At 38.6% G+C, this 19226-nt stretch overlaps 1 protein-coding gene across 1 annotated transcript in view; it reads left to right on the top strand.

Moving 5' to 3' along the window:
* Positions 1–8414: 8414 nt before the first annotated feature.
* LOC103257447 (DENN domain-containing protein 1A) overlaps positions 8415–19226 on the top strand; it is a gene marked incomplete at its 3' end in the record, with an annotated part of 387709 nt that continues 376897 nt past the window's right edge. Inside the window, exon 1 of the mRNA XM_008055157.1 lies at positions 8415–8505. Coding sequence (XP_008053348.1) covers positions 8415–8505 — 91 coding nt within the window. The remainder of the gene's footprint in view (positions 8506–19226) is intronic.

Genomic DNA, 19226 nt, shown 5'->3' with positions numbered 1-19226 from the left:
AATTACAGGCATGCGCTACCACGCCCAGCTGATTTTTTGATTTATTGTAGAGATGGGGTCTCGCTGCCCAGGCGGGTCTCGAACCCACGGGCTCAGGCAATCCACTCACCTCAGCCTCCCGAAGTGCTGGGATTACAGGCTGAGCCACCGAGCCCGGCTTCTTCCATGTGATTTTGTCTGATATTTCCTCAGGAGAAGCATCTCTGATAGGAATATCATAGAAGCAATGCTGTGCTCTTCTCATTGCATTCTAGCAGTTCTGTTACCAATGGTGATCACTTAGATGACTTGTTTAAAGTAATTTTTGCCAAACTTCTCACTGAAAAGTTACTCTTCTCTCCTCTGCATATTTAGTAAGTGTTTTGTGGGGAAGTACTTTAAAACTGTAAACACCTCATTTCTCATTAAGCTTTCAATTTATTTATATTGACATGTACTTATGGTTTTCCATTTTATTTGATGGGTTAGAATCTGGGGTAATACCATTATGGATTTTGATACTCAAATTGCCCTAGATTTTTCAAGCTGGCTTCTGTATCCTTTGACATGCTCTCATCATTCTTTGAGCACTTCTTTGTTTTCTGGCACAATAAGATGTTCCAAGTTCATCTAGTATGTTCTCTGTCTCAGCCCTACAATCAGTTATTTCTGCAAGGAGCCCTGGTTCCTTTTAGAGAAGAATTGTTTTTTTTTTTGTTTTTTTTTTTGAGTTGGAGTCTCACTCTGTCGCTCAGACTGGAGTGTACTGGCTGCTCCTGGCCACTGCAGCCTTGACCCACTAGGCTCCGGCGATCCTTCCACCTCAGCCTTCTGAGTAGCCGGAATTACAGGCACGCGCCACCATGCCCGGCTGATTTTTTATTTTTATTTTTATTTATTGTAGAGATGAGGTCTTGCCAAGTGGCCCAGGTGGGTCTCGAACCCCCGGCCTCACGCAATCCACTCACCTCAGCCTCCCAAAGTGCAGGATTATAGGCTGAGCCACCGAGCCCAGCTGAGAATTGTTTTTAAAAGCCAAGGTCTTATCAACAATACAAAATATACTTTCTTTGCAAATGCAATTACTGTGTTTGAAGAGCCTAGATTTTACACTGTATCTTGGCATAATAAGATATTTATTTATTTATTTATTTTGAGTTGGAGTCTCACTCTGTTGCCCAGGCTGGAGTGCAGTGACACACTCACAGCCACCCCAGCATTAACCTGCTGGGCTCAGGTGATCCTTCTGCCTCAACCTTCCAAGTAGCTGGAACTGTAGGCCCACGCTTACTTGGCCTGGCTAATTTTCTATTTATTGAGGAGATGAGGTCTTGCCAAGTTGCCTGGGCTGGTCTCGAACCTGCGGGCTCAGGCAGTCCACTTGCCTTGACCTCCCAGAGTGCTGGGTTTACAGGCTGAGTCACTGAACCTGGCTGAAGATAATTTATTAAAACTATATGGGGAGGCCAAGGAAGTGGATATGGTGACAGAGGCCAGGGAGGCTTTGGAAGGCTAGGAGGTTTTAGAGAATGCAGAGGTGGTAGTGGCAACCACAAGCTACAAGGAAAGAAGACAAAGTTGGAACAGCTTCTATCAATTCTGTCTTTCCCTTTTCTGTTTGAAAGAAAGGATTCTGTGGTTTTTATTCTGTTACCTGCTCAATGACAGAGCCTTTTGACGACATTGCAAGACAATAAGTGTACAGTCCTGTGATCTACTTGGAAATCTATATAACATTTGAAGGGCAATACGCTGTTGGTTTTGACTGAATAGTCATATAAACTTTTTAAAGAGATAATGAGTGAGAAAGCTAACCCTTATCTGTAAGTTTGAATTTATATTTCACCCTATGTACAAACAATTTTTTCCTACAAACTTTGTTTTTTCGTTGGGTGGGGGTTGCAAAGAAAAGAATGTTGTATCATGGTTTTTGCTTCAGTGACATTAGGACAAATTAAAAGTCAACTCTGGTGTCAGAAGAAAACAAAACAAAACAAAAAAACTGCACATTGCTGCAGGGTGGTTGGTCTCTTGTCTCTCTGCTTGGAATGCAGCTAAACCTCTTCCAATCACTTTGCTTGCACGTTGTTACTTAAGGATCTTTCCATAGGGATATATGGAAAGTAAAATTTTGTGACTCCGTTCATAGCAATGTCTGTGTATCTTTATTAATCTGATCCTGAGAACATTAATAGAAATGAAAAGTTGTGTAATCTTCAAATGACTTGTTTGTATAATTATACAACTAAGTTAATCATTTTCTAACAAATCTCAACAATGACTGCATTCTCCTGTGGAGGTGAGGTGTTAACTTGTTATGGGTTAGAAAGCACCCTTTGATACAGCATTTTCAGCCTGGAAAAACAGCTTTAATTTCAGAGTCCATTGGAACAAATGGAGACTTGTTGGGAATATTAACACAACCTTTTTGCTTGTTTGTCTAGCTTAAGAGGAATCAATGTTTATTAGGTGATGTTTGCTAGCATGTTCTGAAGTGTATACCGTTTCTTCTGACCATGTTGTCAACTTTAAGATAGTTCAATTTGTATGAATTTTGAAACATTATACCTCAGCCCCCTCAACATATATGCTTGTAACTAGGTAAACATTGTACTGAAGCTGGTTTGAAGTTTTGAATGCTGTGAAATGAGTAGGGGGTCCAAATACTGTGTTTCTTTCAGGTCTCTAACTCTATTACTCTTACAAGGATGAGGGCCTAGCATTGTGGCATGCATATGCAGCAGAGTCATTTTGTGAAGAGTTAGTGTTACGTTTTGCTCCTAATCTCGTGTATTATAATTGAAGAAAAGTAGATCCTAATTGAAAGCTGATGATCCAGCAGAGTAATCAATAACATGATACTTTGGGGGAAAAAAAGCCATTAAGCTTTTCTGCTGCCTGAATATTGTCAAAGCCTTTGTCTGTTTCATGACTTCAAGCTGAGTGTACTTAATCATTTTGAGAACATGGCCCTGAGCTCTGCGCATGGCCCTTCCAGTGAATCACTGAGGATTGTGTTCAGCAGAGAAGTATTGAATAGAAATGCTCTCTTGGCTTACTCTCGGTCTTCAGTCTCCAAAAAAGCAAGAACTAACAGACCTCCCTTCTTTCAAACACATTTTAGCTGTTTGTGTCTGTCATTTTTCTGTATTTAAGCACTGAGGCTATTGTCAGCAGGTGTGACTTATTAATACCCTTGACTCCAAAGGAAAACATCTTTAAAGAGTAATAGTCAGGTGTAAGGAGTGTGTATTCTATAAATTATCTCTTGTGAGAGAAAGAGAAGTGTATAGCAGGAGCTGGAAACATGTCAAATGTTGGGGAAAAACTCATTCATGAAACATTTATAGTGCAGAGTATGACTAGGGTTATAAGAAGACACAGTTGGTGCCCTCAATGAGATGCCAGTCTAGTGGGGAAGACAGTTATTGAATCTGGGAGACAACAGTTGTATTCAACCTTGGCTGCACTTTGTAGTAACTTGAGGAATTAAAAAATACTGATGTCTAGAAATTCTGCTTTCATTGGTCTGAGGACTAAGCATCAGGATTTTTTAAAGCACTCTGGGCAATTGTAATTGTACCGGGATTGAATGTGGTGAGAGCCTGGAAAATGTGATGCGTACCCTGGAAGCATAGAGGAGGAGCACTTAATCCATTCTGGGCTGTGGGTTGGAGTAGGCTTCCCAGAGAGGAGGAAATATCTGAGCTGAGGTTTGATAAATGAGTTTGTCAAGTGAAAAAGGCTGTAAAGACTATTCCTTGCAGAAGAGCAGCTGAATAATATAGAACAGTAAAGTGGCTAGTGCCTTTAGAGTTCGTTCTGCGCTGTTTCTACAGCTTGATCTCTTTATCTTTGGCCAATTTATCCTTTTTGTGAACTTTAGTGTCCTTATCTCTAACTGGGAGTAATATTACCTATGGGGTTATTGAAGACGGATGTAATGCATTGCAAAGTGCTTAGGATTATGCCAAATGCATAGGAATCCCTAGTAAGTGTTGGTAGTTGTACGGCAATAGTGTTTTTGTCAGAGAATTTGAGCATGCATGGTTTGTTTAGAAAATTACCATTAGATCTGTATGACTGGATCTTAGGGTGCAAGGCTGCAGAAGGTGGGGGGAGGAGGCAAAAAAAAAAGTGCTTGACAGGGTTCCAGATCATGGAATATGTAGGAGAATAAGGCAGTTAATAATGGAATATCGGCCAGGTGTGGTGGTTCATGCCTGTAATCCCAGCACTTTGGGAGGCCAAGGTGAGATGATTGCCTGAGACCAGCCTAGGCAATTTGGTGAGACCTCATCTCTACAATAAATCAAGAAAAATTATCTGGGCGTGGTGACACATGCCTGCAGTTCCTGCTACTTGGAAGGCTGAGGTGGAAGGATCACCTGGGCCCAGCAAGTCGAGGCTGTGGTGGCTCTGAGCAGCGAGCCACTGCATTCCAGCCTGGGTGACAGTGAGATTCCGACTCCAAAAAAAAACAAAAAGGGATATTGTGGCAGAACCAGGACATTTCCATGGTAATATGTTAAGATAAATCATAAAGTGTTCTGGGAAAACTTTGGTCCATATTGGAAAATTGGCTCTGAATGTGACATTCTCAGTATCATTATGTGTACCAAATTAACAGTGAGTGCTAATAGGACAGAAATAGGATTTTCAGTTCTTTTAGCTAAGTAGTTAAAAATATTGAGCATCTTGAAAAGCAATGGAGGAATAAGTAGTCTCAAGGTAGTCCCAGAGAGCCTCTGAAAATTGCTAGAGTCTTAATTGTTTACAGGCTTAATGAAAACATTAAGTAAAGGTTGGTTGACCATTTGCATTTAGAGGAAGTACATTTTAAGTTTTCAATTTGCAGAGAGATAGAAAATGCTTCTATGTGCATTGGCTTTACTGGCCTTTAAAATAACTTAGGTATATTTGTTGGTATGTATATTACTTGTCACAACACTAGGAAGACTAGTCTGTACTTCATTTGTTCCTTCTGCCCAGTATTTTTGTTACACTGGCTATGTACCAGCCACTGTTCAGGTACCAGAGAAACACCACTTGGCATGATAGACAAGAGCCCTACTCTCTAGCAGCTCACATTTAGAGAAGGGAGACTGACCGTAAACCAAAATTGTGACAGGTATAATGTGGAGACTTAAAATTACGTGAGAGAGTGTCTTAAGGAAGGCTTTTCTGAGAAGGCCAAGCTAGTTTTGAATGACAGAAAGGGCCACCTCTGTGAAGATCAATGTAAAGAGCTATAAGATAGAAATTTGTCTGATGTGTTTGAGGAACTGAAAGGTCAATGTGGCTGGAGTTAAGTGGGCAAGGTATGAAATGAAGTTAGGCAGAAACCAGATCATGTAGGACTTTATAAACCCTTATAAGGACTACCTCCCCTCCATTTAAAAAAATTGTGGTATACACATAACATAACATTTCTCATCTTAACTATTTGTAAGTGTACAGTTCATTAACTTAAGTACATTTATATTGTTGGGCAACTATCACCACCATCCATCTCCAGAACTAGAACTTTGACTTGATTTTGAGTGATCTGGGAAGTTTTGGGGAGGCTGTGAGCAGATGACTGGTGTAGCCTAAACTTTAGAATAAAAGGAGTACTGGCCACTCTGTTGAGATCTGACTGAAGTGGGGTAAGAGAGGAAACAGGAAGACCAGTCAGAAGAGTACTGCAGTAATTGAAGTGAGATGATGGTGATCTATCAAGGACTGTAGTATTGGGGATGCTGAGAAGCATTGAAATTTTGGATATATTTGGATTGCAGAATCAGTAGAATTTGCTGATTGGTTGATCATGCATATGAAACTAAGAGAGGTGTTGGGGATTATATTAAGTTTGTTGGTCTGAATAACCGGTGGAGTTCAGGAGATGGAGGTTTCAAGAAGAAAAGTATGATATGCTAAATTAGAGATGCTTCTTAGATGTCCAAATGGGGATGTTGAGTAGGCAGTTGGATAGAGGATTCTGGAGTCAGAGAAGAAGTCAGGTTGGAGACATGACTTCGGGAGTTGTCAGCATATGCATGGTAATTAAAGTCAAGAGACTGAATGAAATCATCTAAATAATGAGTGTAGACAGGGAAAGTAGGAGAGCCAACAAGAGAAGGAATTAACAAAGGAGTAGCCAGTAAGGTAGGAGGACCAATAGAGAGCAATGTCCTGGAAGGCAAGGGAAGAAAGTACTTCAAGGAGGAGGGCAAGTCAATCAGCTAAGTCAAGTTTCTGAGAGACTGAGAATGGATCACCGAGAATCGAGCATTTTAGCACATTTTAGTAATGTTGAGGTCTCTGGTGCCTTGACAAATGTTTCAGTATTGTGGGTTCAGAAGCCTCGTTGAATGTTGTTAAGGAGATAAAGGAAGAAGAAGCAGAAATGATGCATTCAGACAATGTTGGGATATTTTTCATTTAGAGAGATAGCAGGATTATACAAAACACTTTGAGGCACAGAGTAATGTGTTGATACTCTGGTATTTTAGGATTCAGTGTATAACACCATTACATGCTCATGTTATTGCAATGTTTAAATACATAAAAAAAATTAAAAATGAAAATTTAAGTAAAATACATGGAAGCTCTGAAGAATTGCCATGGAGTCCTAGGGTCCTGTGGAACACACTTTAAAAACTGTTATCTTAATTCAGAGGAATGAAATTCTGAGGTGAAATTCAGTCAATTGCAAAATAGCTTAAGAAAGATATTTTGGGGCTTTAAAGGGAATTTTCTTGGTGCTTTTCAGATTGAATACATGAATACTACCTACTATTCATGAAAGATGATCTTAGAACACTCCTTTTTTTCATCAGATGCTCTATCTTAAGATCTTTTGAATGAAATGGATATTTCCATATGGTATTTTCCATAGATGTTTGGTGCCAAAGGATGCTAACTTTGTAGGATTTTTATAACTTCTTGCAGGGAATAAAGATCATAAAAAATTTTTAAGGCCCTTTTGAAACTTCAGTTTATTTTTGTTGAGTAAGATACTCTGATTTAGTGTCTGATATTTAAAAATAACTTTGTTGGACAAGGTACATTTAAATACCTTGAATTTTAGAGTAGCCAACTAACTCTTCACTATAGGCACTATTTATAGCAAAAGCCCATGTTTCTCTTTAGTGAAGAAATGATCTTTCACAAGAGAAATAAGTAGATTCTTGATTCATGAAACACATTTTCTTTCCCCTTCTAAGGCAGTAGGAGTATTACCATTTTTTATTGACTCTATAATGCCATTATTTATAGAAAGAAACCATTATTTTATGTACTACTGAGAAAAAAACATTGCTGCCATTTAGAATTGTAAAATGCTGTAAGTTGTAAGAGATATGAAAACGTGAAAGTTCATCTTAGAATCAATGAAACACAGAATTTGAGGGCCAGGAGGTATGAGTTCTGATCCTGGCCATGTTTCTTAGACAAGTCACTTAGACTCTCTTTGCCTCAGGTTTTTCCTTGTATGGTGAGAGTAATACCTGACATACCTACCTCACAAAATTATGCTAAGAATAAAATGAGATAGTTATTTTGAAAAGTAGACTCTACTGAGCAGATTTAAAGTATTTGATTTAAATTAATCCTCAGATATGATTAGGCAACTCATAGTTTCTTACTTGAGCTTTTGTTTTCAGGTTTAAAACAGTATTAAGTTATAGACATTTGAAAGTATAACATTTTCTTCTGCTAAATGATTTTTATTCAATCTAGACATCTATTTTATTATAGTTTTGAAATTAAAGGGAAAATACAAAGATAATATAACCTCAATATTCTTGTCATCTAGAATTAACAAGCAATAACATTCTATTAGTTCTTTGATCTTTTGAAGATTATTATGAAGTATTTATGAAGTAAAATAATATAATAATGAACATTCATATACTTGCCATTGCCAATACAGGTGAAGGCCTGCATGTGGGAACAGTGTCCTACATTTAGAATAGCATACTGCCTTCACAATTGTCTACTGAGACAGGATACTGCTTCTCTTGTTTCAATCTTTAAGACCTATAAATAAGCAAGTTAATTTTTTCATGTGGACTTTTATCCTGGAATATGGGAGAGAGGGCTGCTTTGTGCTGATGTTTCCTTGGACTGAGTTTTATCAGAATTCTATCTCTGGCTTTGGAGGTCCAGCTGTGGAAATTGGAAACAGGACATCTGTAAAATCATAGTAATGGCTAGCCTATTATGTGCCAGGCATTTTGTGTGTGTGTGTGTGTGTGTGTTTAAGTTTACAATAATTGTTTTGATTAGATGTTTTCATTTTGTAGATTAGGAGAGCATGACTCTGAGAAGTTGAGTAACTTGTCCAAAGTTCCTCAGCTATTAAGTTGTAGAGCTAATAATTTAGTTAAGATCTACCTTAAACCACAGCCAATATGTTTTACACTATGCTGCCTCAATCCTTGTCAGTAATCATGATCTGTTTCTTTTGTAGGCAAAATCCAGAGACCACGTTTGAAGTATATGTTGAAGTGGCCTATCCTAGGACAGGTGGCACTCTTTCAGGTACTTTGCATGTTCAATTATGATATCGTTTATTTGCTTATTGTATGAGATAGCCATGCACATGGGATAATATGTGAATAATATGAGTAAATTCTTAACTAGCTTTTAGTATGTTTAAATGCCTTTCTCTTTTATTTGTGCCCATATCATCCTAGGAAGAATGGAGAATAAAAGCACAGTGAATAATTTGAATTCAGAGTTCAAGCATAATAGACTTGAAGTATGGCTTTATTCATTGTAATCATTGGGTCTTGGTTTGTATCTTTCACAGATGCCTGGAATTGAACTATTTAGTGTGAAATATTATAACCTTGCTAATGAGGAAGGCTTTACCTCTATTCTACTACTCTAATGGTAGAATTAGGTTATGGGATATAAAATAATATAAAGGGGATTCTCTGCCATTAAACTGGAAGGGGATAATTGAAAAGGAATTAATTTAATAAATTTTATATCTCCTGGTAAAAGAAGGTTGGAAATTAGTTGAAGGAAACACCACCTCTGGCTTTAGCTTTTAGACTAATATGGGTCTTTTGATAAGATTAGGCTGTCCTGTACAAGTGGTATATATCATTTCTTAACCCAGAATCTTTCTTGCTTAGTGAGAAAAATAATCTTATGATCTAGTGTTCTTTTTCTTGGTGCCTATAAAAGGGATGCATTTTGCCTAAGGGCATGTTAGGGACTGTTGGTGCATACATATACAAACACCTACATATATTATTTGATGTTTAGGGAGAGTGGACATACTTGGATTAGAAATTTGGCGTAATCAGGATTCTGATGGTAGTTGTACTCTTAATTGACTTTACAACCTTGGGCATATTTTCTGTCTTTTTCATTATTTTGATGCAATTGCAGTATTCATAAAAACAGCCACATTTTATTGAGTGCCTGTTGTTCTGTTATGCTACGTGCTTGACATTTATGGTGTCAATCCTCACAATACAACCTTTAAAGATAGTTGAATCTGTCAAATGTCTCACACTTATAATCCCAGCACTTTGAGAGGCCAAGGTGAGAGGATTGCCTGAGCTCATGGGTTCGAGACCAGCCTGGGCAACTTGTTGAGACCTCGTCTTTACAATAAATCAAAAAATTAGCTGGGTGTGGTGGCACACACCTATAGTTTCAGCTATTTGGAAGGCTGAGGCGGCAGGATCACCTGAGCACAGCAGATCAAGGCTGTGGTGGCCATGAGCATGCCACTGCACTCTGGCATGGGTGACAGAGTGAGACTCCAACTCAAAAAAAAAAAGTGTGTGTGTGTGTGTGTGTGTGTATAGTTGAATGGTATCCTCCCCCTTAAGCCCACGAGGAAACAGAATCTCAGGGAGGTGAAATAACTTACCAAAGTCATATAGCTATGTCGGGGATATTCAAGGTTTTTGTTTCAAGTCCTCTTCACTCTGCTAAATTGCCTTTTTGAGGATAGTGACCATGTTGTACGCATCTCTTCATGTCACCTGTAGGGCTTCATATATGTCATCAATAGTTGTTAAAATGAATGAATTTTCCCTGTGGCAAATGTGAATAACTGTGTTCCACCTTCTGAATTATCAAATGAACACTGTGAAGCATATTACAAATTTGTGGTTGAAGTATGACTTTATTCGTAGTAATCATTGGGTCTTGGTTTGTATCTTTCACAGATGCCTGAAGTTGAACTATTTAATGTGAAATATTATAACCTTGCTAATGAGGAAGGCTTTACTTTATTTTGTGACTTAATGGTAGAATTACGTTATAGGATGCAAAATAATATAAGAGAGATTCTGTATTTCTATGTCTCTAGAAATAGAAAGTTAATGTCCATGTTAAGTTATGCCTCTTACTATGCATAGACACCACTAGGTTTTGAAGGGAATTATCTGTTACCAGGTATGTACATGCAGCAACACCTTGACAGGCTGACTTTAGAGTAACCATGGGATGACAGCTGTGATTTGACAGATAAAATTTTAAAAATAATTTTTTCAGGACAAGATCTTGCTCAGTCATCTGGGCTGGAGTACAGTAGCAAAATCAAAGCTCATTGTAATCTTGAATTCCTGAGTTCAAGCAATCCTTCTGCCTTAGCCTCAGGTGCATACAACCATGTCCAGCTAATTTTTACAATTTTATAGTATGGGGTCTTGCTATGTTGCTAAGGCTGGTTTCAAACTGCTGGCCTCAAGTGATCCTCTCAAAGTGCTGGGATTACAGGCGTGAGCCACTGCTCCTAAATAAATTTAGGACAAAAAATTTTCTTGTTTTTACGGTTGCTCATGTATCCCTCTTTCAATACTTTTGGATTTTTTCCCCCAAAGTTAAAATTAAATTTTAAAATACGAACAAAATCTGAAAAAGTACAAATGTGATAAAAGAATGAATAAAATGAACCTTATTCCAGCCATCTGATTTCTTTCCTTATCTCAGCCACCTAATTATTCTCCCCATAAACAACTTTTTTGTGTGTGTTGGGGTCTTACTCTGTCGTCTAGGCTGGAGTGCTTTGGTGTGATCTTGGTTCACTGAAGTCTTGATCTCTTGGACTCAGGCATCCTTCTGCCTCAGCCTCTCTGGTAGCTGGGACTACAGGCGCATACCACCTGTATGCTAAATTTTTGACTTTTTTTTTTGTAGTGGCCAGGTCTCATTATATTGTCTTGGCTGCTCTCAAACTCTTGGGCTCAAGCAATCTTGTCTCAGCCTCCCAAAGCGCTAGGATTACAGATGTGAGACACTGGGCTTGATCACAACTCCTTTTTTGTTTAACCATTTAGTTTACTTTTTAACTTCTTATTTTGAAAATATTTTAAAAGAAAAGTTGCAAAAACAGTTCAGTGTATATGCCCTTTCCTTAGCTTCACCAATTGTTACTATTTTGCTTTATCACTACACTCACATACATGCACACACACAAAATTTTTGCTGAGTCATTTAAGAGTAAATTATAGGCATATGACCTTTTATTCCTAAATACTTCTGGCTGTATCTTCTAAGAATAAGGACATTTTCTTATATAACCCTAGTACAATTATTGAAATCAGAAAACTTAATATCGATATAATGTCAGTTGTCCATATTTAAGTTTAATCAATTGGCTAGGCATACCTGTAATCCCAGCACTTTGGGAGGCTGAGGCGAGAGGACTACTTGAGCCCAGGAGATTGAGACCAGCCTGGGCAATATAGTGAGACCTCATCTCTATAAAAAATCAAAAAATTAGCTGGGCATGATGGTGCTTGACTGTAGTCCCAGCTTCTCAGGAGGTTGAGGTGGGAACATTACTTGAGCATGGGAGTTTGAAGCTTTGGTGAGCCTTGATTGTGGCTGCCACTGCACTCCAGCCTGGGTGACAGAATGAGACCCCAACTCAAAAAAAAAAAAAAAAAAAGTAATCAATTGTTTCACTTTATAGCATTTTCCCCTATGATCCAGAATCTAATCCAGCATCATGTAATTCATTTTGTTTTCATGTCTTTTGTTTCTTTTAGCCTGGAATAACTTTACAGTCTTTCTTTGCCTTTGTGACTTGTTTTTTTAAGAATTTGGGTCTAGCTGGGCTCGGTGGCTCAGCCTGTAATCCCGTGCTTTTGGGAGGCTGAGGTGAGTGGATTGCCTGAGCCCGCGGGTTCGAGACCCGCCTGGGCAGCGAGACCTCATCTCTACAATAAATAAAAAATCAGCCGGGCGTGGTAGCACATGCCTGTAATTCTGGCTACTGGGAAGGGTGAGGCAGAAGGATCGCCGGAGCCCAGCGGGTCGAAGCTGCGGTGGCCGGGAGCGACCACTGCACTCCAGTCTGGGCGACAGAGTGAAACTCCAACTCAAAAAAAAAAAAGAATTTGGGTCTGCTGTTTTGTAGAAAGTTCTTGGATTTGTATCGGTCTGATTGTATCTTCATGAGTAGATTCAAGTTATAGATTTTTGGCAGAAGTGATGTGTGTCCTTTTTAGTGCATCATATCAGCAAGTACCTATCTGTTCTATTATTTGTGAAAAAGTACATAAAACTTACATATGTAGCTTAACAAATAATTATGGAATAGCCATGTTACCAATGGTTCTATGGAAATACTGGTCCTGGTGAGAGGGACCCCTGTTCTGGTCCAGTGCTATAGAGGGCCCTGTGTTGACCCTCCTTTGACAGTACTCCTTTCCATAGGGCAAGGAGTCTCTGTGGCCCACAGGGCATGCTCAGTGGAGCCTGAATCCTTCCATTCAGGACTATGCTTTGAGTACCCAGGATCTCAATTTCTTTCCCAAGTTGCTCTGAGCTTGTTACTAGAGCCTGTATGAGTCTTTTCTTTGGGTCTGTTCTCCTGAGGGTGGGCTGTGCTGCTGGTATATATGCCTGTAGGCCAGAGGGGTGGCTTAAGGGTATCTGTTGGTGGGGAGTACTATATGGGCTAAAGCTTGAACTTGGGAGTGGGGGTAGCTGTGTGTTCATGTGTGAGGTCCCTTGTGGTGCCAGATGGAGAAGGGGCAAACGGGCAGTGAGGCAGCAGCCTGTTTTCCTTGTGCCACTACTTTTCTGCACAGAATTCTAAAGAATCAAAAAGTTTTCAGTATAAATCTGACCTTCAAGGTGGTTATAAAGGTATATTTGACATGAGAGGAGGATAGAACAAATTGTATTTAATAGTTTTTAAACTAGCTTTATAACCTTTCAATATTTACCTATTTAGGCATATGGTTTGTGGGTCTCTATTTCTACCCTTGCCTAGGTCCTGTAAATGTTAGAGATGGGTTTGACCAGCACCCCAGAGGCCCCTCCCTCCTTTTCTTCAGAAGTAACTACTATCCTGGCTTTTATGATAGTAATTTCTTTATTTTTTTCATAGTTTACTACATAAGTATACTTCCTTGAAAAATATACTTTAATTGTGCTGGTTTATGAATTTTATAGTAATAGAATAGTTTTGCTGCTTTAGATTTTTTGCTAGATTATGTTTGTAAGAGTCGTCCATGTTTTATGTAACTCCAGTCATTCATTTTCATCTGTGTAATACTCTATAGAATTCTATCAGAATTGAGTCATCCATACTACTTACTGTTGACAACATTTGAAGGTGTTTGCAGTTTTTGGCTATCACAAGCGATGTTGCTGTGATCTTTCTTCTACATGTATCCTGGTACATGTAAGGGTACATTTCCATAGGATATATAACATACTTGATTACTAAATCATGCCAAACTCTAAAAAAATGAATTGTACTAGTCTACACTTTCACCTGCAGTGTTTGGTAGTTCTTATTGCTCTATAACTTCATCAGCCTTTGGTACAGTTAGATTTGGTTTTTGCCAACCTAATGGTTGTGTAGTAATATCTCCTTGTTTTTATTTGCATTTTGCTGATTACTAATGACATTGAGCACCTTTTCATATGCTTATTGGCCTCCCCCCCCCCTTTTTTTTTTTTAGAGACAAGGTCTCATTCTTTTGCCCAAGCTAGAGTGTAGTGGTGCAGTAATAGCTCACTGCAGCCTTGCGCTCCTGGGCTCAAGTGAACTTCCCATCAGCCTTCCAAGTAGCTGGGACTACAGGCTTATCAGCCTCTTGAATATCTTCTTTTATAAAATGCTTGTTCAAATCTCTTGTTCATGTTGTAAATTGAGTTTTTTACCTTTTCCTCATTGGTTTATAAACATTATTTATGTATTATGGATATTATCTGTTTATATGTGTTGCAAATTTTTTTTATACTCTTATGGTTTGTCTTTTACTCTACGGAATCTTGGATAAAAACTTATTGGTTATTTTATTTTCTTTTTTCTTTTTTTTTTGAGTTGGAGTATCACTATGTCGCCCAGACTGGAGTGCAGTGACTGCTCCTGGCCACCGCAGCCTCGACCTGCTGGGCTCCGGTGATCCTTCCGCCTCAGCCTTCCAAGTAGCCGGAATTACAGGCATGCGCTACCATGCCCGGCTGATTTTTTGATTTATTGTAGAGATGAGGTCTCGCTGCCCAGGTGGGTCTCGAACCCGCGGGCTCAGGCAGTCCACTCACCTCAGCCTCCCAAAGGCGCGGGATTACAGGCTGAACCACCGAGCCCGGCTTATTTTATTTTTTCGAGTTGGAGTCTCACTCCGTCACCCTGGCTGGAGTGCAGTGGCACGCTCATGGCCACCCCAGTGTTTATGTGCTGGGCTCCAGTGATCCTTCTGCCTCAGCCTTCCAAGTAGCTGGAACTACAGACACACACCACCATGCCCGGCTAGTTTTTGTGATTTATTGTAGACCCGAGGTCTCACCAAGTTGCCCAGGCTGGTCTCGAACTTGTGAGCTCAGGCAGTCCTCTCGCCTCATACTCCCAAAGTGCTGGGATTACAGACTTGAGCCACTGCGCCTGGCTTGTTATTTTTTTGAGACAAGGTCTTGCTTGCTATGTTGCCCAGGCTGGAGTACAGGGGTGCAGTCCTAGTTCATTGCAGCCTTGAATTCCTGGGCTCAAGTGATCCTTCCACCTCAGCCTCCGAATAGTTAGGACTACAGGCATGTACCACCATACCTAGCTAATTTTTTTATTTTTTATTTTGTGGAGATGGGTCTTACTGTGTTGCCCAGGCTAGTCTTGAACTCCTGGCCCCAAACAATCCTTTTGCCTTGGAATACATCTTGATTTTAAAATTGTATAATTTATCAACATTTTTCTACTCTATAGATATAAAGATATTTTCTAGTATTTTTTCCAAGAGATATGTAGTTTTGCCTTTCACATTTAAATCTTTAATCTACCAAGATTTTAGTTTTCTATTAGATTATCAGTGTCCAGAAAACTAAGCTCCAAATTTGATTTTATTTTTAAAAATTTGAAAACTAAATCAAGCTGACTTATTAATATATGCTATGCCTCTACTTAAAACATTTTATGAAGTGATCAGATATTTCAAATCATACCTAAAACAATTACCTATCAGTAAAAAGATAACAGAGATGAGAAAGGCTAGTAAGAAATATTACTAAACTTTAAGGACGGTTCTCTTTTCCATTGGCTACTTTTAATGTCTGTTCTAGTGAAGATACGTATTATGCTCTATCCCTCATATGTTCTGTATTCTGAAGAGTGTCTCATGACATCTGTGGAAGAAACATGTGATCTGTCAGTTCTACTTAGAAATTGCATTAAGATCCCTCACTCTGAATGGAACACTTTCCAGAGCTTGTGCAAATAAAATTTGGGTACACAGACCAAACTCATGGTACCACTTTACTTTGGAAATTCATAAGATTCTCTAGTAACTTGTTACAGTGAATAAACTGTCGCTTAATATTTGATTTTAGGTATCTTTTGTCTGTTTCTACAACCTTCCTATTTGTTTTATTTTTTAATAAAATTTATGTTTGCTTTTTCTTGATGTTATTTTACCATTTTAGATGATTACAAAGAATCTACCTTGAGATTAGTCTTTGTTCCTTGAATCTGCATCTCTGATGTGTGCCAAAGTATCAGCAAACTTAGATATAAACCTTATTCTGCCATACAGTACTAGTGTCTGGGCATAATCTTCTCTTTGAAGTTTTTTGCATCCCTCTAGAGGGATTAATTCCCTGCTGGGAGAAGGTGGGTTAGAAAGCACTGAAACTACTTTATGGGTCTTTAATTGGAGGATTTAGTGTACATTTTGTTTCATAAACTTCTGTGGGAGTTTCGTTCTTATAGTTTTTCTTATATTGTGGTATGTTGTGTTCTCATTATAAATAAAACTACATATACTAAAATTTTTCTTAGGTTATTTAATACATATTGACAGATCATCCTGGTGTGGGTGTTTCCATTCATCTTTAAAATTTTAATAGCCTCTTTTCTGATTAGTTCTTGAGTATGTATAAAATTTAAAACTTTTTAGAAAATTATAAACAAGAGAAAATCATCTCTCAATAATAACTTCTATTAATGTTTTGCTGTCTTATTTCCTTATAGTTTTCTTTTGTATGTGTGTGTATATGTATAAATAAAATATACAAACTTTTTTCTGAACTCTCAACTATATGTTTTTCTTACTCTCCCCAATTAATTATTGTGTTTCCTAAAATCTTTAATGTTGTTTTGTAAAAAGCATTTTAGCTGGTATGAATTATTATGTCATGTTTATGTGCTATGTTTACTTATAATTGAATCTTTAGATTGTTTCTGAGTTTCTCTTGTTGTAAATTATGCCAGTAAACATCTTTGGGTATAATACTTATCATTTAGGATATGATTCTTAATGCCTTAAAAACTTGGATCATTTTTAGTAGACCTTTGATCCACTTTGTTCTTAATTTTTTAATGCTTCTTTTATCGCCACATTCCATTTTGTGTACTCTAGTTGGCATATTTGTTTAAGAACTCACCTTTACATAGGGATCCCAGAAAACCAAGGCAGTTACTTCAAGTTGTAAAAGCTCCCAAGGCTGAATTCAGCCTGTGTGACCAAAGGCCTCGAAAGAGGGTGCTCTTGCAAGAGAGATCAGCCTGCAAAGTCCCATGATCAAATGGTATGGCCATGCAGAAACTCTGGAGTGCATTTCAAACACAAATGTCTCATTACAGCTGTCATCTCTGAGCCTGCTGTGGACACTCTTGTTGGGCAGACGCTTATCACTGGAAGAGTGGCAGTTTCCTCCTGTGTTCATTCCTTCCTTAGCCCCTCAGGATAGCCACTTTTTTTTTTTTTTAATTGGAGTTTCACTCTGTCACCCAGGTTGGAGTGCAGTGGTACGCTCACGGCCACCGCAGCCTTGACCTGCTGAGCTCAGGTGATCCTTCTGCCTCAGCCTTCCAAGTAACTGGAACTACAGGCACACACTACGATGCCCGGCTACTCTTTTTGATTTGGTATAGAGATGAGGTCTTGCCAAGTTGACCAGGCTGATCTCGGACTCATGGGCTCAGGCAATCCTCTCACCTTATCCTCCCAAAGTGCTGGAATTATAGGCATGAGCCACTGTGTCTGCCCTTGGATAGCCTCTTTTTTAAAAAGAAGAGGATAGTCAGGTTGAGAAACTGTGGTGGGAACTCTGTGAAAGTAATGCTAAGAGGTGCTTTGATTGCTGAGGTTTTCAGCTACTTGGGTGCTAAGCAGCAGCCTTAAATTTTTTTTTCTGCTTAAAATCTCTCCCAAATAAGTATCTACATTTCTGTTAACAATATTGTGTAGAAAACTGTGTCTTTGTTGACTTAAGATATTGCAAGCCATATTTATTTTTCTGAATTTTAGCTTTCATTTTATAGGACTGCAACTGTGGTCCAAGAACTATGCCTAAATATCTGTTGACAGTGAATACTCAATATTATTAGATATTTAAAAAAATAAAACAAGTTTAAAACAAATTGTGCTGTCTCATGAGAAGTGGTATGGGGGAGAGGAGGTCTTTTGACAGGCAAGTTTTATTCTACATTAAAATATCCTCTTTTTTTTGAGTCAAAGTCTTACTTTGTTGCCCAGGCTGGAGTGCAGTGGCATGCTGCTCATGGCCACTGCAGCCTCAACCTGTGTGAATCAGGTGATCCTTCTACCTTAGCCTTCTAAGTAGCTGGAACTATGGGTATGCGCCACCATGCCCAACTAATTTTTTGTTGAGATCTCTCCATGTTGTCAGGCTGTCCTCTCACCTCTGCCTCCCAAAATGCTGGGATTACAGGCATGAACCACTGCGCTTGGCCTAAAATATCCTTAGAGATATTATTTATTTATTTATTGTATTAATAAGGATAGTGAATAACAGCAAGCTTGAAGGATGGTAATAAAATAGATGACTTTGATTGAGTCCTTATATCCTAGTCACGTTTCCCTCCCTCCCTTGCAACTTGGCGAGACTTCATCTCTACAGTTAAAAAAAAAAAAAAAAAGCCAGGCGTGGTGGTATTCACCTGTAGTTCCAGCTACTTGGAAGGCTGAAGTGGAAGGATAGCCTGAGCCTAGCAGGTCAAGGCTGCGCTGGCCATGAGCATGCCACTGCTCTCCAGCCTGGGTGACAGAGCAAGATTTCTACTCCAAAAAAAAAAAAAAGATAAGTTCTCACTCTGTTGCCCTGGCTGGTCTCAAACTCCAGCAATCCTCTTGCCTCAGCCTCCCATAGTGCTGGGATTACAGGTGTGAGCCACTGCACCTGACCCACTCTTCTTCATCTTTCTTTTGTAAACCTTGAATAACTCTCTTAATGGATCTTAGGTTTGAGGAAACTGAGACTTAAAGAGGTTAGCTTGCCCAGGTTGGACATGCAGTAGATAGAAAACTCAGGTAATGTTAGTGTAGGGGAAGAGAAATCAGATTTGTACAGAAAATCAGAGAACTATGCAAGGGATTTTGATTAGTCAGCACTATTCAGTTTTTCTTTATTTTTCTTCTCTTAATTGTCTAGTGAAAGTGAATCCATTTTATGGAGTTATAAGGTGTGGACCTTGATTCTTGGTATAGTTGGCACAAATTGATACTCAAAAGACAAGGAATATTAAAAGCATTTTTATGAATTTTCCTGATTCTGAATACTCAACATGCTTGTTAGAAAAAAATGTAGTATGGGATAGTTGTGTGAAATCTCATCTCCTGTACTATTTAAGCTGATTTTAAAAAGTTAGGTGTAGCTTTGAGAATTGAATGTGCCCTGTCTCTTTTTCTCAAGATTGCTGTAATAATGATTTTCTTTAAACTAGATTTGAGTCTAATGAGTGCTCATTACAATAAAACTTTTGCCCACTACCTAATGAAGTAAGAAGTGTTATTCCAATTATATAGGTAAGAAATATAGAG

Source organism: Carlito syrichta, unplaced genomic scaffold (genome assembly GCF_000164805.1).
Source record: "Carlito syrichta isolate Samal-C Ts95f unplaced genomic scaffold, Tarsius_syrichta-2.0.1 Scaffold301745, whole genome shotgun sequence".
NCBI classification, from domain to species: Eukaryota; Metazoa; Chordata; class Mammalia; order Primates; family Tarsiidae; genus Carlito; species Carlito syrichta.
Note: the sequence above shows the minus strand (reverse complement) of the source record. Positions and strands in the feature narration are given on the sequence as shown.